Source organism: Lemur catta, chromosome 5 (genome assembly GCF_020740605.2).
Source record: "Lemur catta isolate mLemCat1 chromosome 5, mLemCat1.pri, whole genome shotgun sequence".
Taxonomy (NCBI): domain Eukaryota; kingdom Metazoa; phylum Chordata; class Mammalia; order Primates; family Lemuridae; genus Lemur; species Lemur catta.
The window spans coordinates 7,343,313-7,364,338 of record NC_059132.1 but is presented as its reverse complement, the minus strand read 5'-3'; the positions used below and the strand labels follow the sequence as shown (position 1 = coordinate 7,364,338).

The 21,026-nt window shown below is 39.4% G+C and overlaps 1 protein-coding gene across 4 annotated transcripts in view; it reads left to right on the top strand.

The window, feature by feature from the left end:
• DIAPH1 (diaphanous related formin 1) overlaps positions 1–21,026 on the top strand; it is an 81,907-nt gene that overhangs the window by 30,388 nt on the left and 30,493 nt on the right. For all 4 annotated transcript variants that reach the window (XM_045551057.1, XM_045551056.1, XM_045551059.1 and 1 more), the window contains 12 exons: positions 482–545; positions 1,655–1,794; positions 3,189–3,297; positions 3,766–3,876; positions 4,031–4,149; positions 4,785–4,901; positions 5,512–5,627; positions 6,125–6,189; positions 6,993–7,172; positions 7,932–8,633; positions 9,613–9,727; positions 10,153–10,161. In XM_045551057.1, coding sequence (XP_045407013.1) covers positions 482–545; positions 1,655–1,794; positions 3,189–3,297; positions 3,766–3,876; positions 4,031–4,149; positions 4,785–4,901; positions 5,512–5,627; positions 6,125–6,189; positions 6,993–7,172; positions 7,932–8,633; positions 9,613–9,727; positions 10,153–10,161 — 1,847 coding nt within the window. The remainder of the gene's footprint in view (positions 1–481; positions 546–1,654; positions 1,795–3,188; positions 3,298–3,765; positions 3,877–4,030; positions 4,150–4,784; positions 4,902–5,511; positions 5,628–6,124; positions 6,190–6,992; positions 7,173–7,931; positions 8,634–9,612; positions 9,728–10,152; positions 10,162–21,026) is intronic.

Below are 21,026 nucleotides of genomic sequence, written 5' to 3'. Positions count from 1 at the left end.
CTTCAAGGTTGGAATAATTCTAGGGATACCTTGGACTGTCTTAGTCTACCCTGAAGCCAGCCTGAAGCAAAGTACTCCTGGAATCTTTCTAAAATAAAACAATATAGGGCCTAGAGCTCCTGTGTATACCTTCTCATACCTGAAACCTTTGAAGTAGCAAGGCAAGCAGTAATAGATGGGATGTATCCTGATGGAATTTAGCACTTAGGAGCCTACAGGGAGTTAAAGGGAAGGTTTTAACATAAATCTAAATTCTTGGATTACAAGAGGATTAGCCAAAATTCTTTCATGGTAGGGATCGCTCTTCAGCTACCTATTTTGTCAGTGTTCTGAGCCAAGTACTATATGCTAGAATTTACTCAGCTACTAGTTGGGGATATTCCTGAGAACTTTATCTGCAAGATTAAAAAGTCAAATGGGAAAGGGGTATAGAATCCCCGTAATACCAATAATATTGACTTATTATGTCTTCTACACATAGAAGCTATGATAGCCGGAACAAGCATGAGATCATTCGCTGCTTGAAAGCTTTTATGAACAACAAGGTGAGATTTTTTTCCATTCTCACTCCAACCCCTATCTGGACCCCATTCTTTCCTTTCCATTGACAGACCCAAAAAAGGAACTAGGAATATGAGGTGCAAGACGTCTAGCTTTCCCTTTTAATATAATAACTGTATGTGTACATGCTTCTATGTACATTTTTTTCCTAGTTCTAACTTTTGTTTCAGGAGTAGGCTCCATTGTCTTCCTCTTTCTTTGCTATCTTTTGTTAATTCTTGAATTTCCTGACCTGTAGTTACCGTTTTTGTAAGGTTTGCTTTATTCCCTGGTTATTTGTTTTTTTCCTTCCAGACTATTTCGACTTTAGAATCTTTTTGTCTTCTTTTTTGTTTGTTTAGTAGATAAACCCAGAGAGCCTACAATTATTTGCACCTGAGCACAAATATATCTTTCTCACTGTTTAATTTTGTTATAATTAACTTATTCCATTGGATTGGAAGGGAGAATATTAAAAAGAAACACAGAAATCAAAGGTTTTTATTCTTAGAAGACATGGAATTCTGTTGTCTCCCGGAAAATTATTTTGCTATGCTCATCTCTGTTTAGCTACATTGTGAACAGTATTCTACCCCTGTATTATTAATAGTTTACTAGAGTACCACAAACTGGGTGTCTTAAACAACAGAAATTGTCTCATAGTTCTGGATGCTAGAAGTTCAAAATCAGCGTGTCAGCAGGCTTGATTCCTTTTGAAGCCTGTATGGGAGAATATATCGCATGCCCTTCTCTTAGTTTCTGGTAGATTGCTGGCAATCTTTGTCATTTCTTGGCTTATAGATGTATCATCCTGATCTCTGCCTGTGGTGTTTTCCTTGTGTGTGTGTCTGTATCCAAATCTCCTCTTTTAGTAAGGACACTAGTCCTATTGGATTAGGGGCCTACTCTACTCCAGTGTGACTTCATTGTAGTTTAACTAATTACATCTGCAAAATCTATATATCCAAATAGGATTACATTCTAAGGTACTAGGGTTAGGACTTCAACATATGAATTTTGTGAGGACACCATTCAACCCAGAACAGCTGCTAAACTTGTCCTCAGTTAGATGCTGTCATCTTTAAGCCTCCTTTCTCTGTTCTTGTCCTACCAGTTTGGAATCAAGACCATGTTGGAGACAGAAGAAGGAATCCTACTGCTGGTCAGAGCCATGGATCCTGCTGTTCCCAGCATGATGATTGATGCAGCAAAGCTGCTGTCTGCTCTTTGTATCCTACCACAGCCAGAGGACATGTATGTGACTGGGATTATTTTTCTTCTACATTCTCATTTTTACCATCTTCTCTTAGTCTAGAGGAAAATTGAGTTGCTTGTGTGTCCTCTTGGTCGGAAATACTAGGTGAGATCATACTACTTCCTAGAAGTAAACACTGAAAATCTTAATAGTTAAGAACAATTCCTAAGTGATGGGGGCTATCCTGAGTGTACCACTGGTTATCAGAGGTGTAGCAGGATGTCACCTACATCTCCATTAATGTCTCTATTGTTGGCTGGATGTGGTGGTGCCTGCCTGTAGTCCTAGCTACTTGGGAGGCTGAGGCAGGAGGATCTCTTGAGCCTAGGAGTTTGAGGTTGCAGTGAGCTGTGATGATGCCACTGCACTCTAGCCTGGGTGACAGAGTGAAACTGTCTCAAATTAAAAAAAGTGTGTATTATCTAGAACAGGGGTTTCTTTTTACTTTTTTTTTTTTTTAAATGCAGAAGTGACACAATATTTTTTTTTGAAATTCAAGCAATATAGAATTATATAATGTAGAATTTAACAGCTTCATCCCTTGCCGGATCCTATTTAACAGAGATAACCACTGTTAATGGCTTGGTATAGTCACATAAATCTTTTTCTAAGCACAGGCAAACATATTGCATTTCCTTGATTCTAAGACATTTTCTGCTATCCCAAAAGATAGTATCTTAGAGCTGAGGAATGGTGCCTTATGCCTGTAAAGCCAACTGCACATATAGGATAAATGTTTATTTTTGCATAGGTATTTTGTTTAACAAAAGCTAAATCATATCATTCATTATTTTCAGCTTGTTTCTTTTTATAATATTTAACAGTAAATCTTGGACGTCCTTCTATATCAGTACTTACAGATCTACCTTATTATCTTTAGTGGCTATTTAGTGTTCCATATGTATGTATGTTCCATAATTTAATAATTCCCCATTTTTTTTTAGCAGATTCCTTCCCCTGTTCTAGGTGATAAGAAGAATTTTTATTGTTGCAAATTATACTATAATGAACATATTCTTTCACATTTATACATATTTTGGATAGATTTCTAGAAGTAGGCCACATGTTACATGTGTTAGAAATTGATTAGTACTAACTATTAAATACCCCTCCAAAAGTTGTACCAATTTATACTTCATGGAACAGGCATCTTAATTTGGAAAGGAGTCTTTGGATGAGTTTTAGGGAGTGCATTTCTCTGAAGATATGGTTCTTAGCTTTTGGCAGATTCTGGCACCTGTTCTAGGGTTGGTAAGAAGAATAACGTGAGAAATCTGGAGAATTAATCATGTCCTATTTCCTAACTGGTCTGTGCCCCTGCGTGATCTACCCTTTATGCATGTCTGTGTCAGAGCACCTAGGCAGTTCTCTCCTTTTCCTTTCTCTTGGGCAGGAATGAAAGGGTTTTGGAGGCGATGACAGAAAGAGCTGAGATGGATGAGGTGGAACGTTTCCAGCCACTGCTGGATGGATTAAAAAGTGGGACTTCCATTGCACTCAAGGCATGTATATCCCCTGAAACTGAGCCCAAGCATAGAATTCAAGAAGGAAAGTCTTCAGTCAAAGTTCTTTGACCTTTTAATAGAACACATGGAGTGGCTCCCAACCATGTGTTTTATATTTCAGAATTTGTTCTGAAGGGGAAATGATTAACTTTCTCTCCAAGAAGACAGAGAACAGTTTTCCTCATTATGAGATGGAAAAAAGACATGATATCTGTTACAAGCTAGGAAAACCAAGAGTTACAATAACAAAGCTTACTGTCAAATCCTTGGAATCATTTAGAGTTCTGAGTTCTCTGAACCTATGCTCCAGCTAGGTCTCATTGCTCTGGGAGAAAAGTCATTTTTAGAGTTTCTGTACAGTATCTTCCAGGTTATATTTGGGGGCCTCAGAATGCATGTTAAGAAAATGGAATCTTGAGCTCTGGGAGTTGGCATTGACACAGCTGCTGAATTTTCTTATTTTAGGTGGGATGCCTACAGCTGATCAATGCTCTCATCACTCCAGCTGAAGAACTTGACTTCCGTGTTCATATCCGAAGTGAACTGATGCGCTTGGGGCTACATCAGGTGTTGCAGGTAAAATATTACACTTTGTCAGAAAGGCAGGGTTGATTCTGCTCTTACAGCCCCTCTTATACCTGGGATAACTCTGGTTTTCAACTTAAAAGCCAGGTTTGAAAGGCCATAAAATACTTCTGCGTTCCCTAACTTCTGCTTTTGTCATTGACAGGACCTTCGAGAGATTGAAAATGAAGATATGAGAGTGCAACTAGCTGTATTTGATGAACAAGGGGAAGAAGATTCCTATGACCTGAAGGGAAGGCTGGATGACATTCGCATGGAAATGGAATATCCTTTTACTGACTGGGTTCAAGACAGATAAGACATTCATTGCCTTCAGTTGCAGATCCCCGTATGGAATGGTTTGAGGGGTGATGATTTCAAACAGGGCAGCAGGCTTATGTATCTTCTCAGTAAATAAGGCAGGTGTCCTTTTATTGCTGGTGGCTTTGTTTACTTCAGCATGGGAAGTCAGCAAAGGTGACCTGATGGTTATTCAGCATGGAAGCAGCCATCAAAATCGGAGTAAACTTCCTATAACATGATAGCCTAGTTTACTGAAATGTAGAGCTGGTTTTTAGAGATGTTTGGACTGACAGAGGGAGTAATTTGATTACTTCTTAATATTTGCCACCATTGACTTTGAGGCAGTTGTCTTTCAGGTTCTGTCCACTGCCTGATCTTTAAGCCAAGTACTAGGAATCCTCTGTCTCTGCGTATGGTACTACCCAATTCACTGGTCCCTCAGCAAAAGGAAGTTTTATAGAGCTTAAAGTTTCTGGTGATATATATAGGAGAAACAGCCGTTAGAGTGGAAAGTGGTGTCTTGCTGCTTTTCCCTAGCTTCTCCAAGAGTTGAGTAAGGCACCTGTCAAACATAACTTCTAAATTTTTGCTTTCCTTAGCCTGTTCCCCTTTTCCACTGACTTTAGTGAAGTCTTCCAGATTCTCTTAAACACAGTGAAAGATTCAAAGGCAGAGCCACACTTCCTGTCTATCCTGCAGCACTTACTGTTGGTACGAAATGACTACGAGGCCAGGTAAGATGGTGTCTTGTGCAATGTTTCGAATTTGAGCCTAACTGGAGAAAGCAAAATCCTTAAATTCAAAGATTGCTCTGGAAAGGGGAAAAAGAAAAGACAAAGACCCAGGGTTGGTCATTAGTCACAGATACACGGGAAGTTGTCAGTTGTTTCTTTAATTCAACTGAAAGGCATCCCTATGTAAGAGATATATTAGGTGAAATGCCCTTCCATTTTTGGAGGGAAGTGGGTAGGTGGGGTGAAGATGATAGCAAAGGGAGGTGGCAACTTAAAATTCTTTCTGGTTGCCTGGAAGTAGAGATTTAGCAATAGTGGTGTCTGTCCATCACACTTGATCAAGCTCCAGTTTTTAGATGGAAAAGTAGTGGCACTAGGAGGCAGATGGCAAGAAGTTTTGATTATCTGAAGTAGTAGGATAGCTGGTGTGGAAGAAGGAGATTTCTTAGCATGGCAGTGATACTTCTGTTAGCTTTACAGAAAGTTTTTTCCCAGAACACTTATCCTTAAATTTTTTAATTGCCAAAGCAGTTAACTTTTTTTAGTCCTGAATACTTTTGAAAATTACATTTTTATTTTCCTTTGATAACTCCATTTTGTTCTCTCGTAGACCACAGTACTATAAGTTGATTGAAGAATGTATTTCTCAGATAGTTTTGCACAAGAATGGGGCTGACCCTGACTTCAAGTGCCGGCACCTTCAGATTGATATTGAGGGATTGATTGGTAAGCATACTCTTCTGTCTGGTTCCTTTGCTTCTGTCTTTTGGTGAAAATTTCAGAGAGGATACCTTTCCAGTCCCCAGATTTTTCCATTTGTGTCCTTTCTTAGGTCATAACTAATATCTTTGCTGGGAGTATATAGGCCTTTGGTTTATTTCTACATAAGTCAAAACTTGCCCCTCCTCACATACCACCACTTTTTGCAGGAATGGACTTCATCTATTATCTGTAACTCCTTCTGGTCCCAGAGTCAAAGGTGTCATGCATAGGCATTCCTCATGCCACCCAGCATGGTAGCCTTACCATCTATGTACTCAGAAACTATGTGTTGAACTTAACTGAAGGTTTGATTCCTATGTCTAGTGCAGAACATTAAGAAGGATAATAAAAATAGGCAAAAGAACCAAAGACTGCTTTTTGATTATATTGAAGGGCTTAGGTATGAAAAGGGTAGATCAGTAGAATTGGGAGTTTTACTTACTGACTCTTCGTCTTTTCAGATCAAATGATTGATAAAACAAAGGTGGAGAAATCTGAAGCCAAAGCTACAGAGCTGGAAAAAAAGGTGTGTGTGAGGGCTCTAAAAAAAAAGTGTTTAGGTATATGTTTCTTTGAGGATTATTGTTTTCCTGACCTGTGAGACCATTTTTGTGTGATATTTTGAAGGCATTTAGCACCCAATAGTGTAATTCCCAGAAGAAAACTTTCCTCTAGTCATTGGAGAAGGTGGTATGGGTGTGACCATGAGGAGCTAGTGGTGGGCTTGCACAATTCTTGGGTCGCTGGGCAGGACAAGAAAGACAGATGATACTCTTATATGATAGTGATGGCACCCTCAGGTTTGCTTGGCATTTTAGCCTCTTATTCCGAGAACAATAGACACTGGAGTATATCTGAGTCTTCTTTTTCTCTTCAGTTGTTAAGGACTCCTATTGGTTATTTATTTATTTAAAAAAATTTTTTTTTCTCTAAATTCATTTTCAGTTTCCTTGGCATGAATTTCCAAGTCAAGGATTCCTGTTGTTGTTAATAGGTTTTTGATCTTAAAGACTACTGGGATTATACTACCATGGCTGTCCTGGTTAAATATCTTTAAAATCTTAGGTTTTTTTTCTTTTCTTACTTTCTTTTTTTTTAAACTATAAAAGTAGGAAGACTATTAAAATAATAACCCCAATCCCCTTTCCTTCAGCCTTGACTTTAAGGTGAAAATCATGGTGCTTTTTTCCCCCTGGCATTGCCTGAGATGTGGGTCAGTGAGCTCTATAGATCAAGTATTGACACAAAATAGTAAATTATGGGGAATAAAATTTGTGCTTCTTACTGAGATGGAGAGCTTGCTGGGAGCATGATTCCTTTCTTCTTTAGCTGGACTCAGAGTTAACAGCCCGACATGAGCTACAGGTGGAAATGAAAAAGATGGAAAATGACTTTGAGCAGAAGCTTCAGGATATTCAGGGAGAAAAAGATGCATTGGATTCTGAAAAGCAACAAATTGCCACAGAGAAACAGAACCTGGAAGCAGAGGTGTCCCAGCTCACAGGAGAGGTAATGCCTGGGCTGGGAAGGCAGATTGACCTATAACCTGGGGAGGTGCATATCTGGGAACAGGAGTCAGTCATCTTGCTCCTACGTAGGGTCAGCTACTACTAGGTAATCTAATTAGATGATGCATATTTTTAAAATCATATACTGGTTTTGTTTTGGGTCTAATACATAAAACAGAAAATTTGGAAAATATAGAAAAACATTAAGAATAAAACGAGTTGCTCATAGTACCACCCAGAAATAAAGGTATTAAGTCTTCTAATAAATGTAGGTGTGAAAACTAAGCTATTACATGCTGGATAATTTTCTGTTATCTTAGTCACATTGCACAGATTTATCCTTACTCTCTCTGTAGTGATAAATATTTAAATGGTCTGTGTTATCTGATAACTTGACCACTTACGTGGTTATATAATTACCTGTATACTTCCAGTGTTAGTTATATAACTAGAACATTTGCTTTACTTGACCTTTACATCTTTTAATCAAAGGGAGAGTTTAAGGTAAAGGTTGAAGTTGTCTTTTTAATACAAAGCATGCTTCATGTTCTTAAACATGAAGACCTGAATTCTAGTTTTGGCTCTGCCACTAAATAGCGGTGTGACTTTAGGTAAATCATGCGATCTGTCTTGCTCCTCTCAGTCCCTCCATGTGTAAAATGAGAAGTTTGGATCAAGTGAGTTTCTTAGGTTTCTTCCAGCCCTCCTCGTAGTCCCTGCAGTGGGATGAGAAGTACTCATATTGGTATTGTTTCTGTAGGTTGCCAAGCTGTCAAAGGAACTGGAAGATGCCAAGAAAGAAGTGGCTTCTCTCTCCGCTGCAGTTGTTGCTGTAGCTCCTTCTGTTTCCAGTAGTGCTACTGTTCCCCCTGCCCCTCCTTTACCTGGTGACTCCAGCACTGTTATTCCACCACCACCCCCTCCATTACCAGGAGGGGTTAGCATACCATCCCAATCTCCTCTTCCTGGGGCTACTTCCATTCCTCCTCCACCACCTCCCCCTCCTTTACCTGGGGGTGTTGCCATCCCTCCAGCCCCTCCTTTGCCTGGAAGTACTATCATCCCCCCACCCCCTCCTTTGCCTGGAAGTACTATCATCCCCCCACCCCCTCCTTTGCCTGGAAGTACTATCATCCCCCCACCCCCTCCTTTGCCTGGGAGTGTTGCCATCCCTGTAGCCCCTCTGCCTGGAGGTCCTCCCATCCCTCCACCCCCTCCTCCCTTGCCTGGAGGACCAGGAATGCCACCTCCACCTCCCCCTCTTCCTGGTGGTACTGGAATCCCTCCACCACCTCCATTTCCTGGAGGTCCTGGCATTCCTCCACCTCCACCTGGAATGGGTATACCTCCGCCTCCCCCCTTTGGATTTGGAGTTCCCGCAGCCCCAGTTCTGCCATTTGGATTAACCCCCAAAAAGCTTTATAAGCCAGAGGTGCAGCTCCGGAGGCCAAACTGGTCCAAGGTAAGACTTTCTGTCCGTTTCTTCATCTGTAGATCTTAAGAAACCACTTCAGTTTCCTACTTTGTATTGTGTGCATGGGTGGGCCTCCATTCCTTGCATCTTTCTATCTTCAAGTTCCACTCGTGCTTATATTTATTCAGCAGATATTAGACATCTCTTATATGCCAGATGTCACTGTGGAGAGTTCTGTGAACCCTATACTCTGAACTTATCCTAATTAAACTTATCCTTAAGTTAATATTTTTTGCCTTTTCTCTGAGAATATGAGTACCATGGTAACACAGAGTTTGATAATAGCCATTTCACCAGTCTGCAAACTACTGATAATTGTGCTGATCCAAAAGTCATAGATTTAAGAACACACTCTCAGACTCCCATTCCCCAGGAGGTGAGTTACACAGGCCGTGTTTGCATGGCACAGTATTGTTGCTGTGATGTGTTTGAAACACCTATGATTCTGAGTCAGCCTTTGGCTTCCAGAAACCAAGTCAAAATAAAAAGCTTAGTGGTTTGTTCATAGCGCTGAAGGTGACAATTTTGTTAGAGGAAAAGGCCATTTTGCCCTGAATGCAAACAACTGTCCTGAGCTTTACGGTCTTACAGTCCTAGATACACACACATGTATTTGTTCATAAAATGAACAAATTGGCACAGCTGCCCAAACTGATGGTGAAAATGTAATGTAGAGCAAGAGAAGATGTGAAATAAAGCCTTAATGCTTCTGAAGCTAAAAGATTTGGAGTTAGAAGGAGAAGGAGTAGTGTAACTGAATCTAGTTGTTGAATAAGCAACAGTAAACAAACCAGAAGCCTCATCTCCTAATTCCACTGCAGCTGTTACCCGTGTCTCAGGTTAGTCTTATTCTAGTAAGATATTGTTGATAACCAGCCAGCCACCCCTTTTGCATCTTCAGCAGTTTTCTAGGATGCAAAGTATAGGGCTCAGCTTAGCAATTCTTAACACCTGCCTCTATTCACAGTTTGTGGCTGAGGACCTCTCCCAGGACTGCTTTTGGACAAAGGTGAAGGAGGACCGCTTTGAGAACAATGAACTCTTCGCCAAACTTACCCATACCTTCTCTGCCCAGACCAAGAGTGAGTACCTTCTTCTTTACTGCAGAGGTCCAGTGGAGGGGTTAGAATATCCTTTCAGTAGGTTTCTCATTCCCTTTTCTTCCCTGAGTGTGGGTACAAAGGGAATGTTGGGTGGAGGAGAGATGGACTTCCCCATTCAGAAAAGATGTTTTTGTATTATGGAGTTACTGGGTTTGGGAAAGAAAACTGTTGTATGTCAGTATTTTTGTCAGTATAACTTGTTGGGGATATGAGAAAGATGACACAAGCTCACCTTGCCATCTCCAGGCCTGAGTACTTAATTAATAAGGGTTGGGTGGAGTCTTTAATAGGTTGGGTGGCTGAGCGATTGTCAACAATAACAAAGAAACATATGTGATTCCTTTTTTCTTCCATTTCTTCCCAATATCTGATGCTTTCTCCCTCCTGGCCCTCTGCTCCTGCAGCTTCCAAAGGTAAGAATACAAGAGAGCCTTTTAATTTGATCTCTTGAATATTAGAGAAAAAGATGAAACAGATGTAAAGGGGTTTCTCTTTAGAAAACTGAGACCAAACAGTGAGGGTTGATTTCTCTTTTGCTAGTTTTTTTTCTGGAGTTCAAAAGGACCAGTAGCTGTGGTGTTAACTAATGGGGAAGAAAGTTATTTTAAGTTGAAGTTCCCATATATTTGTTCTTTCTTTGGAAAGTGAGGGACAACTTAAGTACCATTACCATTACCTTACATTTCTGTTGTGTTTTATAATTTCCAAAGTACTTTAACATATGTTACCCTATTTGACCTGCAAAGAGGCCTTATGAGACAGGCAGGGTGAGTGTTATCTCCATGGTAGCATATACAGACTCTGAACAGTTAGCTAGCTTTCCCAAGATTATATGATCAGATCCCTTCTGGTCTGTGTTCTCTATGTAAACTCTTGCTTTTCTTTTTTACTTTCATATGTTTTCTTTTATTTTAGAAGAGCTGATCTCCTTTGCCCTCTTTTCGTCACTTCCTAATTCTTGTGGTTTTATGCTGCCTTGTGATAGGGCACTTGTAGCTATTTCCCCTGAAAGAGATAGTATTTAAAAGATCTTGTGTACAACGACAAACGTAGCCTAATAATTTTGTATTAACGCTTTCTTCTAGCACTTTTATTTATTTAGAGGTTTGTTATTTCCCTAGTGGTGAAAATTAAGTGCAACTTTGGAGCATTTACTCATCACATCTACATGCAAAGACAATTATTTTTTTCCTTAAGTGATCTGGTAAAAGCAGGGTGCACTTTGTTCTAATAAGGCACCTAATAGATTGCTAGGTGCCTTTGGTGGCCCCTCGTTATATGTGTGTGTGTATCTGGGAGTGTAAGATCATCACGCTCAGGACTGTCTTACTGCCCTATCATTCGGGGTAAAATGGCCTTTTCCTCTAAGAGAACTGGCACCTTCCATGCTAAAGTCCAGCCTAGGGAATTACTTCCACTCTCTTAGTTAAAAATACTATGATGGTGACCACTTACACTACTCTAGTATATTAGTAAGGACTAGTTGACAATGAAGGTTAAAATCAAGTGATTTTCTAATCACAGACTCTGTCCCTGTGTTGGCTTCGGACATAAGTTTCTTTCTTGGGTCTGGGCTCTGTGCTCTGAGTGCCATTGCAAATGTATGGTGACTGGGCCCTTCTTCACCGTCACTCCCCTTTCTGTCCCCATCCTTTTATCCCCTACATTTGTATTATGTCAGGTTTTCAGCAGTTTCGTGGTCTTCCTTGGTATTATAGGCCCGTTATGAATTGTTATATGGTAGCATTTCAAAAATACAATTGGTAGTCCCCTTTCTTATAACATAACCAAAACACTTTAGTGAAAAGGCTTTTGGCTTTTTAGTTAGAGTTTAGTTTTTTGTCAGGTAAGGAATTTCAGGCTCTCAAAACTTCAGAAGTAAGCACTCAGAGGACCCAGATATCCTCAGTATGACAGCAAGGTTTACTTTGCTTCGGGTGCTTTAAACATATCTAGTATAGTGTTTCAGAAAAAGACCTTCATCCTTACTCCTTTTTAAAAATAGTTCTTCAATACTGAATTGAACATTGAACCAGCTCAATGTGAATACTGAAACCAATATCAGTTAAATAACTACTTATTAGCACTATAAATATGCCTTCTTCCAGGTGAAGTCAAAACACGGGTTATGTAACTTTTTCAAGGCTATGTAGTAAGTGCCAGAGCTAGGGTTCAGTCTCTAGACTATGACTTCAAAGTTCTTGCTCTAGCCCTCTGCTTCCCAGAAGTGAATATGTTAATATATACTTGCCCTAGAGCCTCTGAAAGCTTAGATCCAGACAAAAGTTGCAAGAAGGGGATATAATGGCTTCAGCGATCACTTCATTCAGGCACAAATGTCCTTGAATTGGCAGTGACTCTGAGTACAAAAAAGGAAACAACATTAAATTAGGGAAAGTGAGATACTAGATATTTAGGATTATAAAAGAGATGGCATGTTCTGATTATAGTATGTTCAACTGTAGTAAAACTGATCCAGCTGGAGAAATAAGACACGCTTATCTAGTACAGAAGAGGTGCTGCTTGGATGATTTCAGCCCAGTGCTTGCCAGTGTTGATGAGGAAGTTACTTGGACACTAGGTTTTGGTCACATTGCATTATTTCCTATCTTGCTTGCTAAACGCAACTCTCTGCTATTTGTCAAACATGTCTGTATCCCCCTTATGTTTTATTGGTACCTAAAACCTCCCGTATATCTACTGGCTCCTCCAAGAACAGGCATTGAAGAAAACACCTGCCCCCTCTGCGCCTCTACCTCCTGTAGTTGAGGTCTCCAGCCACTGCTTCATTAAGGTTCAGGAATATGTGTGTCTTTTTACTAGGAGAAGAGCTAAGAGACAGGAACTGGTCCTAAAATTTGTACTATAGGTTCTCCTATACATTATTTCTCTCTTAAGGATTAGTCTCTTGTTTTTTTCTGAACTCTTTATTTCCCATAAATCAGGGATTTACTTCTTCAGTTTATTCCCTGCCAGGGACTATTTTGAATTTAGATTTGGTAGGCAGTGCCATAAAACTTCTAGTCCTTTTTCATATTCTCGTTTTCTTCATAGTGATCAGTAAGGAGTCTTTTATCATGGACTCTTTGTTGACACTGCTTTTGAATTCCTTGGAAACATGTCCAATAATTAAATTTCTTTTGTTAATCTTCTCCAGTGTAGCATTTTCATTACTGTATTGACCTTAGGCATACATTATTTATATATATAGGATAACTAGTTGTTCATTCTGCATTCCTTCTCTTACTCTTTTATAGATTACATGATCGCATTAAAAATATCACCTCTTAAACCATAGCATGGTCAGTGATAACTGATGTCCTAAATTCAGTGACTTTTCTTCTTAGATTTATTTCTTCCTTCCTAAAATCTTCTGGACCCATAAGATCCAAAAGGTAATCATCCTTGGTAGGTGTACAGTGGACAATACGGAGCATCAGCCTGTTAAAGTATGAGGTACTTTATGGGAACATCAGAACAGTGCTCCAGGTATTTCATGGTGGTAATTTAGGAAGAACTCTGGCTGAAAAGTAAGATCTTAACCAAGAGTTGAGAATTTCATAAAAAACAAAAACAGAAACACCAAACAGTATTGTAGTTAGGATTTAACTCATGCGGGTCCAGTCCTGTTGTCCCAGAAGTCATACCTGTCTATGTACTGCTCTGACATAACTTCCTTGGTTCAGGCTTTAGGCTTCAGCAGGAGCTTGTGGCGGGTAGCACTTCCCTCTTTGCCAAAGGATCTAAGGTTCTTTTTCCATTTCCCTGTGACCCTCTTCTGTCTACTGGGTGGCACTCACCCAGTTGGATCTTTATTAATGAACCTTTATAGGTTATGCAGCTTTAGCCTTTGAAAGCAAGATTTTGTAAGAGCTCAACCATGCACCGCCTTGTTCATCTTTCTCTCTTGGCAGAAAGATTTCTGTTCTATCAGTTCTTTACTCCTCTCAACATAGGATTAGGACCAGAGGTACTATTCAAGTGAACATTTTGTTGGGATTGTTGTCTTTTAAGTACTATATTAATAGTTTTTCTTGGGTTTTGAATAGGGTTAGACTGTTAGCACAAAGCAGTTGGGAAGCTCTGTAGTATCAGAGCTTATGATTTAAAAACATAATCTACCCCTATCATCTGGGGTTATGAGGGGTCCTAAACATGAAAATAGTACCACATCTTTTCCAGGTTGTCATCTCACTGTCACTAGTGGTATAAAAAACCTAAACTACAACCCTTATATACTCCTCTGCACTCAAACCTTGCCATCACTGTTTGCTTTGAATCCACTGGATCTAATATTATGCCATTGACCTTGATTTATGTCACTCACCACAAGTCTCCCTTAATCTCCCATACTTTAATCGCTGTAAGATTCTGTGTAGTTCCTATTCTGTCTCCTCCCATCCCACGTAAACTCCTGAAACTGGTTCACTGTGCCCTCTGGCATTCCTGGTTCATTACTACCAAAATCTCCTTCACTTACATCAGCTTCACCTTGCTCTAATGGAAACCTGGTTTTCCCTCAACACTGCTTTCCCTTTTGCTCTCTCACGTGGTGGTTTTTCTTTACTCTCATAAACCTAATCCCAGTAGGCCTGGAAATGGGGTAGATGTCCTCTTTGTTCTTCATTGCCACTTTCAGACCATTCTACCTTTCTGTTTCCTAAAAACCATCAATTCCAAATCTCATGACTTCAAGTTATATTATCCTGTTTCTCTCTTTGTGTTGTCATCTGCTAATACCCCAAGTTACTTCTCATTTCTCAGCCAGTTTAGCTCCCGGCTCATGGCCACTGCCTGCAATACTCTAATACTACCTCTGACTTAATTCTTAGGAACAGACAGGTCGTGGTCCTACCAATATTCTGGCCCCTCAATTCCTTGAATTCTTCTCTTGATCTTGTCCTCTGTCCTATGTCACCTGTTCCCCTCTATGGTCATTACCAGTAACTGCAGCCCTTTCACCATCTGTTTCATACCACTCGTATCCTGTCTTTTTACCTCACTCTCAGTAGTGTCCTGACCCCAACAGTCCTCCAGCCCCGCTGGGACCTCCAATCCATTTATCCTACCACCTTTTCACTGTTCTTCACTCCCTTGATGACTTCACTCTTTCCTCAGCTAAAATTCCATGGTTAATCATTACAATCATTTCTTTTTTTTTCTTCCATTGCCTCTCTCTCATTTAATCATACTTGGTTGGTAAAACCACAATCCTGGTTAATTCCATCTCTCTTTTCACCCTTCACCTCTAACTGTACAACTGAACATTGCTAGAGAAAACCACACAACTGGCCCTCCAGAAAACACTTTTATTTTTCCTCCCACCTTACTGGCTGCTCTTTCTCCTGGGTCTCCTTTGCTCAATTTGTGAAGTTGCTTGGCCCTTGGCAATCATATTTTAATTTCCTACTCTCCTAAGTAATTATTTCAGAACTTTTCTCTCCTCAAAGGCCCAGAACTTCCCTCATCCTCATTTTCCCTTGAGGGTGTTTTCTATTTCACTGAGAAAATTGAAGCAATCAGAAAGAGGACCTTCCAAAGACCTCACCATTACCTTTACCCACTTTGTCTGTCTTCTTCTGTTACCATGGTCCTGCCTAAGCTAGTTTCCGGACCAGCGTGATATCTTCATTTCAACAAATGTATAAAATACAGTGGGAATATAAAGTAAAAAAAAATCTGCTCTTCTCCCCCGTCCTCCTTCCTTTATCATAAAGGAATAGGCAAATCTTTTTCTCCTTCAGTGCAGTGAGAGAATGTAGCAAATTTTCAAATAAAATCTTACTGGAAAATTAAGGGGCAAGAAAGTTAAAGATAAAATTACAGAAATGTGAGAGTATACACACTTCTTTTTTGATGCAATTGCTGTTCTATATTTTGCTGAACATCTTTCAGCATCTCTTGATGTTATTACTTATAGATCTGCATTATGTCTAGTGGGTAGTTGTATTCTGTCATATGAATAGTAAAAATTTATGCAATTAATCCCTCCTTGAGAATTTAAGGTTTCAATTTTTTATATACTAAGCAATGCTGCAGGAAACATCCTTTTCTGTTTATCTTTGCATACTTGTAAATCTGCACAGTAATTTCTTTAAAATAACATTTCTAGGCCCAAGTTGCTAGTTGCAGGTGTAGGATTGTAGCAATACACACTTCCACCAAAAATAAGAAATTATTTATCATAATGTCTGGTAGTAGAAAAGTGATGTCTTGTTTTAATCTGACCACTAATAAGATTGTACCAAAAGTTTTCCATCACACTTTGACCCTTTCTTTATCTGTAAAATGATATAGATAAACCTAAAGACACCTTTCAGTTTTAAACTTCTGGCTCTGTTACTTTATTTTTTTCCTTGCAGTAGCTGTGTTTGGTGTTATCTGTCACCATCTCAAACTCTTCTTTTGTTTTGACAGATTTCAAAGTTATTTTATTTTTAAAACTTTTGCATGAAGGCTGCTGATGTAGTTTCCACAGAAGACTTACTGGTGGAGATTTAAGGGAGAGTGTCATCAGATAAAGATAATTAAACTTTAATTCCTTCTAAACTGGAGGAATTTGATATATTTTATGTGCAGCAGCATGCTCTTCTCCTTTTTTGCCACCAGATGGCACATGGAACTCTTTTATTTTAGATGTGTCATTGTTACGTTTGGTAGTGATGCAATCACGTTAGAGAGAGGCGACCTCTGTGTTTCCAAATGCAAACTGCTTAGTATACTGCCCTCTACCTGTCAGGAAAGTCACTGGAGGACCGATCAGCACTTAAATTATGCAAAAAGCTGCAGCTTGCCGTTTTACAAAACGATCTTGTCCTGTTGCAGCTACTGTATTTGATAGAAGCAATGTTAAGTGTTCTTTTGTGGGACCAGAGGCTGGAGAATGTTTTTGTTTTTGCTTTTTAGTCTGATGTCTTCATGAAAGCATAGCCTTCCTTTCAAAGAGTTTAAAGAGAGGATTGTATTTTTGTTTATTACATACATATTTATAACCTCTTTATATACATATTAATTATCCCATCTCTGTCTCAGTTTCTGCTGAGCTACTACAAGCACATAATAGAACCTACCAGCTGATTTCATGTTGATAACTATTCAGAGACTATACTGTATCCATCTCCTTCAGGGAATGCCCCTGGCCTAACATGGCTAGAATATGCTGGTGCAAAAAAGGTTTTTACAGTCAGTGCTTCTATGCCATTTGTTAACTCCTATTTATCCCAAGATAATTACATTTTTAGACCCACTTTCTAGCCATCCAAACTTTTGTGTGTGCTTGCATTACACTATTCTAGACATACATAGACTGAAACTGCATTTTTTAAACCCAGGGTACCATCTACCATTATCTGTGGATTCCAGATTTGATTTCTGACAAAATGTCCTTGTAGATGTCATTGTCTAAGACTTAGACCATCTAGTAGGGGGTTCAGTCAGTATTGCCTAAACTTCTGTCAGCTTGATGCAATTAATCCCTATACTTAAAATTGGTACTGTAATTCTCAAACTTTAGTATAAGGATTACATGAGGAGCATGTTAAAAGTGAATTAAGCTTCTCTCTACTTTTTCTGTTAATAATATTTTGATGTCTCTATCAGTAGGTATTGTACAAGTATTATCCCTGTTCTTATTGAGGTCATACAAGATTGATTAGGAAATAGTTCAACATTTTCTATTGACTGCTAACATTTTGAAGCCACTATTTCAGAAGCACTTGAAAAAATTCTTTTCTTGTCATCTTCCCAGCCAGGTCTGAGCAACTGTCTTAGAAGGGCATTTTGAAGAAGTTCTGTGTGGTCAGTGAAGTAGCTGGGGACCACTTAGAGATTGACTAGGCTAGAGAGGATGGATGGAGGGCAGAGTGTTGTGCTAGGCTTATACAAGATGGAATTGTGAGAAACTGGAAGAGGTTGAGATCTCGGTGAAGAATGCCGGAACTTCACAGAGGAAACTTTTATTCAAACTTGGTTATTCTCTTGCCGTGGAGACCTGGAGTTGGTAGGGGTCACAGATGTGTTTAGGAGGAGGAATGGGATATCCAAGTGTCAGAGCACAGCTAGGGTTTGGGATGAGCAGAAGATACTCCAGTACTCTATTGCTACATACTGGAGCCCAAAGCTATTGCCTCAGGGAAAAGGCACTGTTCTGAGAATCGCCTGACCTTTAACTCTTTTGGAATTGTTGGATCTGAGATGACTTTTCTGCAGGTGCTAGCCAAGTCTCCCTCCAAACATAAGGTTGTAGACAGGCTAGTTTACAAGGAATACTAAGGGTGTCTCCACCATACGATGTTTCTTTCCTCTTGTCATTTTCTTTCAGCTTCTCTATTATTTGTGTTTCTGCCTAGGCAACATAGGTAGTTCAGAAAGTCAAGACAGTATAAAAAGCCTTATTTCCATCCTAGTATTCATCCATGCCATTCTTCTTCCTCCGCCACCCTCTAGAGGTAATCATTTTTATTAGTTTCTTGATTATCCTTTTTAAAAAATGCAGTTATAAGCAAATACCAATATAGATTCTTATCTTCCCTCCTTTTACCAAAAGATAACATACTATCTCTACTGTTCTATACTTTGCTTCTGTATCCTGGAGATTCTTCATGTTAGTATGTAGAGATCTTCCTCGCTTTGAAAAATACTAATTTTTCAATAAGCATGCATTACTTTTATAGTGGACACAAGGATAAGACAAAATACAGTAATAAAATAATCTGTCCAGTTTTTGAAACAGTAGTTACAATAACCCATTTGATCTGACTGCATCTTAGCATGGGTCCATGTCCTTTGTTCTCCCTCCAGACTTTCTTATATAGCGATGGACTGAAGAGCTGGTTACCCACACCAACTCTGTATGTATACAGCAACTCATACTAGAGCTTGCAGCCATTATGGTATGAGGAAGAGAGAACTGCAAAGTTCTGCTAACGGACCTTCCAGACCTAGGTACTTCACATGATACTTGAAGAGGAGCAGATCTTTGTATCACTAGCATAGGGACACTACTCCATAAAGGGCTTTCAAAGGAGAGGAGTGGCCTGCCTCATTTTTCCCTTGCTTATATCTCAGTTTTTGTTCTGAAGATTAATTGCTCTGGAACTTAGTGTCCTGTAACTGTCCCATCTTTTAGAACTCTGGCTCATCACCTTTAGGGCAACATGGAGAATATTTATGATACGATGTTTGGTAAGAAAAGCAGGAAAAAATTATGTATACCCTGATTACAATTGCATTTTACATAAGAAATGTGGAAGTAAAGGAAGGGAATATATTAGACTGCTATAACAGATTTTGTTAGGGTATTAGATGTTTTTTCTTTCAATTTTTTAATAATCTCATTATTTTTATAATGAGAAAGACAAAAGGGTTAAAATTCCAGTGGCCAGGATGCTTGGAGAAGGGGATTCTACAAGTACTTGGACCTAATGTATTATTGTCTTCAAAGCAGAGTACTAGCATCCAGTTCTACAGAGCAGGTAACAGCATCCCTTGCTTCACTCTGTAGTGGTCCTAGCCTGCTTTAACAGTTTCTCTGAAAAACCAGACCCCAGTATAAAAAGCTTTATTCATCTCTAAGCTCCCCTGGGCAAAGGAACTGCAGTTATGTAACAGAAGGGCACTGGTAACCCCATTTCTGCAAGATTGGTTGGAATGATTTTTCCCTCCTGATCCTACAATAATCCCAACTCTGTTCTAAGAGTCAGTGATTTCCTTTGGATCTATTAGATTAGAAGATACAACAATCTTCTCTGTGTATATTTGTGTATGTGTGTTTACATTCCTGTTGGCAAGAAAAACTGCAAAAATCTTTTTAAGGAGAATGTCCCCCCTTTCCTATTCTGCTTGCATTTTTCTTTTCAGCCACGGAGTGAGCGCAGTTGAGCTATTTTGGCTCAGGTTCCAGATTGTGAGGTCAGAGACTAGGGATTGGAGGAGAAGATCAGGTGACTTTCAGTAACAGTGATGGCGGTCCTGCCCTCATCCCCGCCCCTTCTCCCCACTCCTTCCCCACCCTTTCCTGGCTTCCACCTCAGGAACAAAGAAGGGAAAAAAACAGCAGTATGACGAAAACCAGCAGCTGCCTCTGCAGACTTAGGCTGGGGGCTGGGTGTTTATCCCATCTGTTCTCTTTGTTTTGCTTTTACCCTGTTACTTCCTCTCTGAACCCTAAATAAAATAGAGGGTATTTCTAGAATCCTTTGTTACGGAGAGTGGATTAGAAATCTGCAGTTACTCAGTGTTTAGGTGGGTGTGGGTGAGACAGAGCAGAGATTAAAATTGATGTGGATCATCTAAAAGAGATGAAGATACTTTGCCTTCTCATTCAGCCTTAATTATGAATGCCTGTTTAATGTCAGATGTGATAGGGACTTATAACCCATTTTTTTCTAATTATTAAAACATTATTTCTGTAATGCCTAATTGGTATTCTCTTTATTTTATAACTGAGAAATATAAAGTAGTGAATTAACATGTCCTTTGCTTATTAAAATTTCATAACAAATAAATACTAAGCCAGAATTTGAGCCCAAATCTGTTGGGCTCAGAATCCAGCATTTGGTGAAAGGGAGTGGCAAGAGGGCAGGCGCATTGAGAAACCTGAGATGCTTCCAGGGTCTGTGTCAGGGCACCCTGCTAGTGCCCCTTGCTTTTCACCGGTGATCAGTGTCCTGATTTCTTCAATAAGTAAATTTCAAGGGAAAAAATGAGATGAAGGAGAACATACAGATTAAAAGAGAATTTAAAATGTCAGCTAGTGAAGTATATGGAACTTATTTAGATCCTGATCCAAACAAACATTTGGGACAGCTGGAAATCTGTGTGATCATGGTATTATGTTTTGTTTGGTTTTATTTTAAGTCATTATCTTTTAGAGGTGCATACTGAAATAATTGCAGATGACATTATTTGGGATTTAGAAGTGTGAAACAAAATTGGCCATGAGTTGATAATTGTTGAAACTGAGTGGTGGATACATGGGGATTTATTATCTTATTCTGTTTTTATATGTTTAATCTTTCCCATAATGAAGCAATTTTTAATAAAGGAAAAGGGTTTTATTCCTTTAGTTGCTGCCTTTTCTCTTGCCCTCTAGCCTGCTGTTCCCTTGCATAAACTTGTCCTATTCCTTTGCTGACACACCTGAGTCTTTGCTTGGGGCATTGCCTATCTTTCAGTCCCTACCCACTCACGCACCCACATCTCAGAAGTAGGTTTCTTTTTAGCACTCCCTAACTGAGTCACCATCCTGGGTGTGCTGGGAAAGCATCTGTGAGAAACT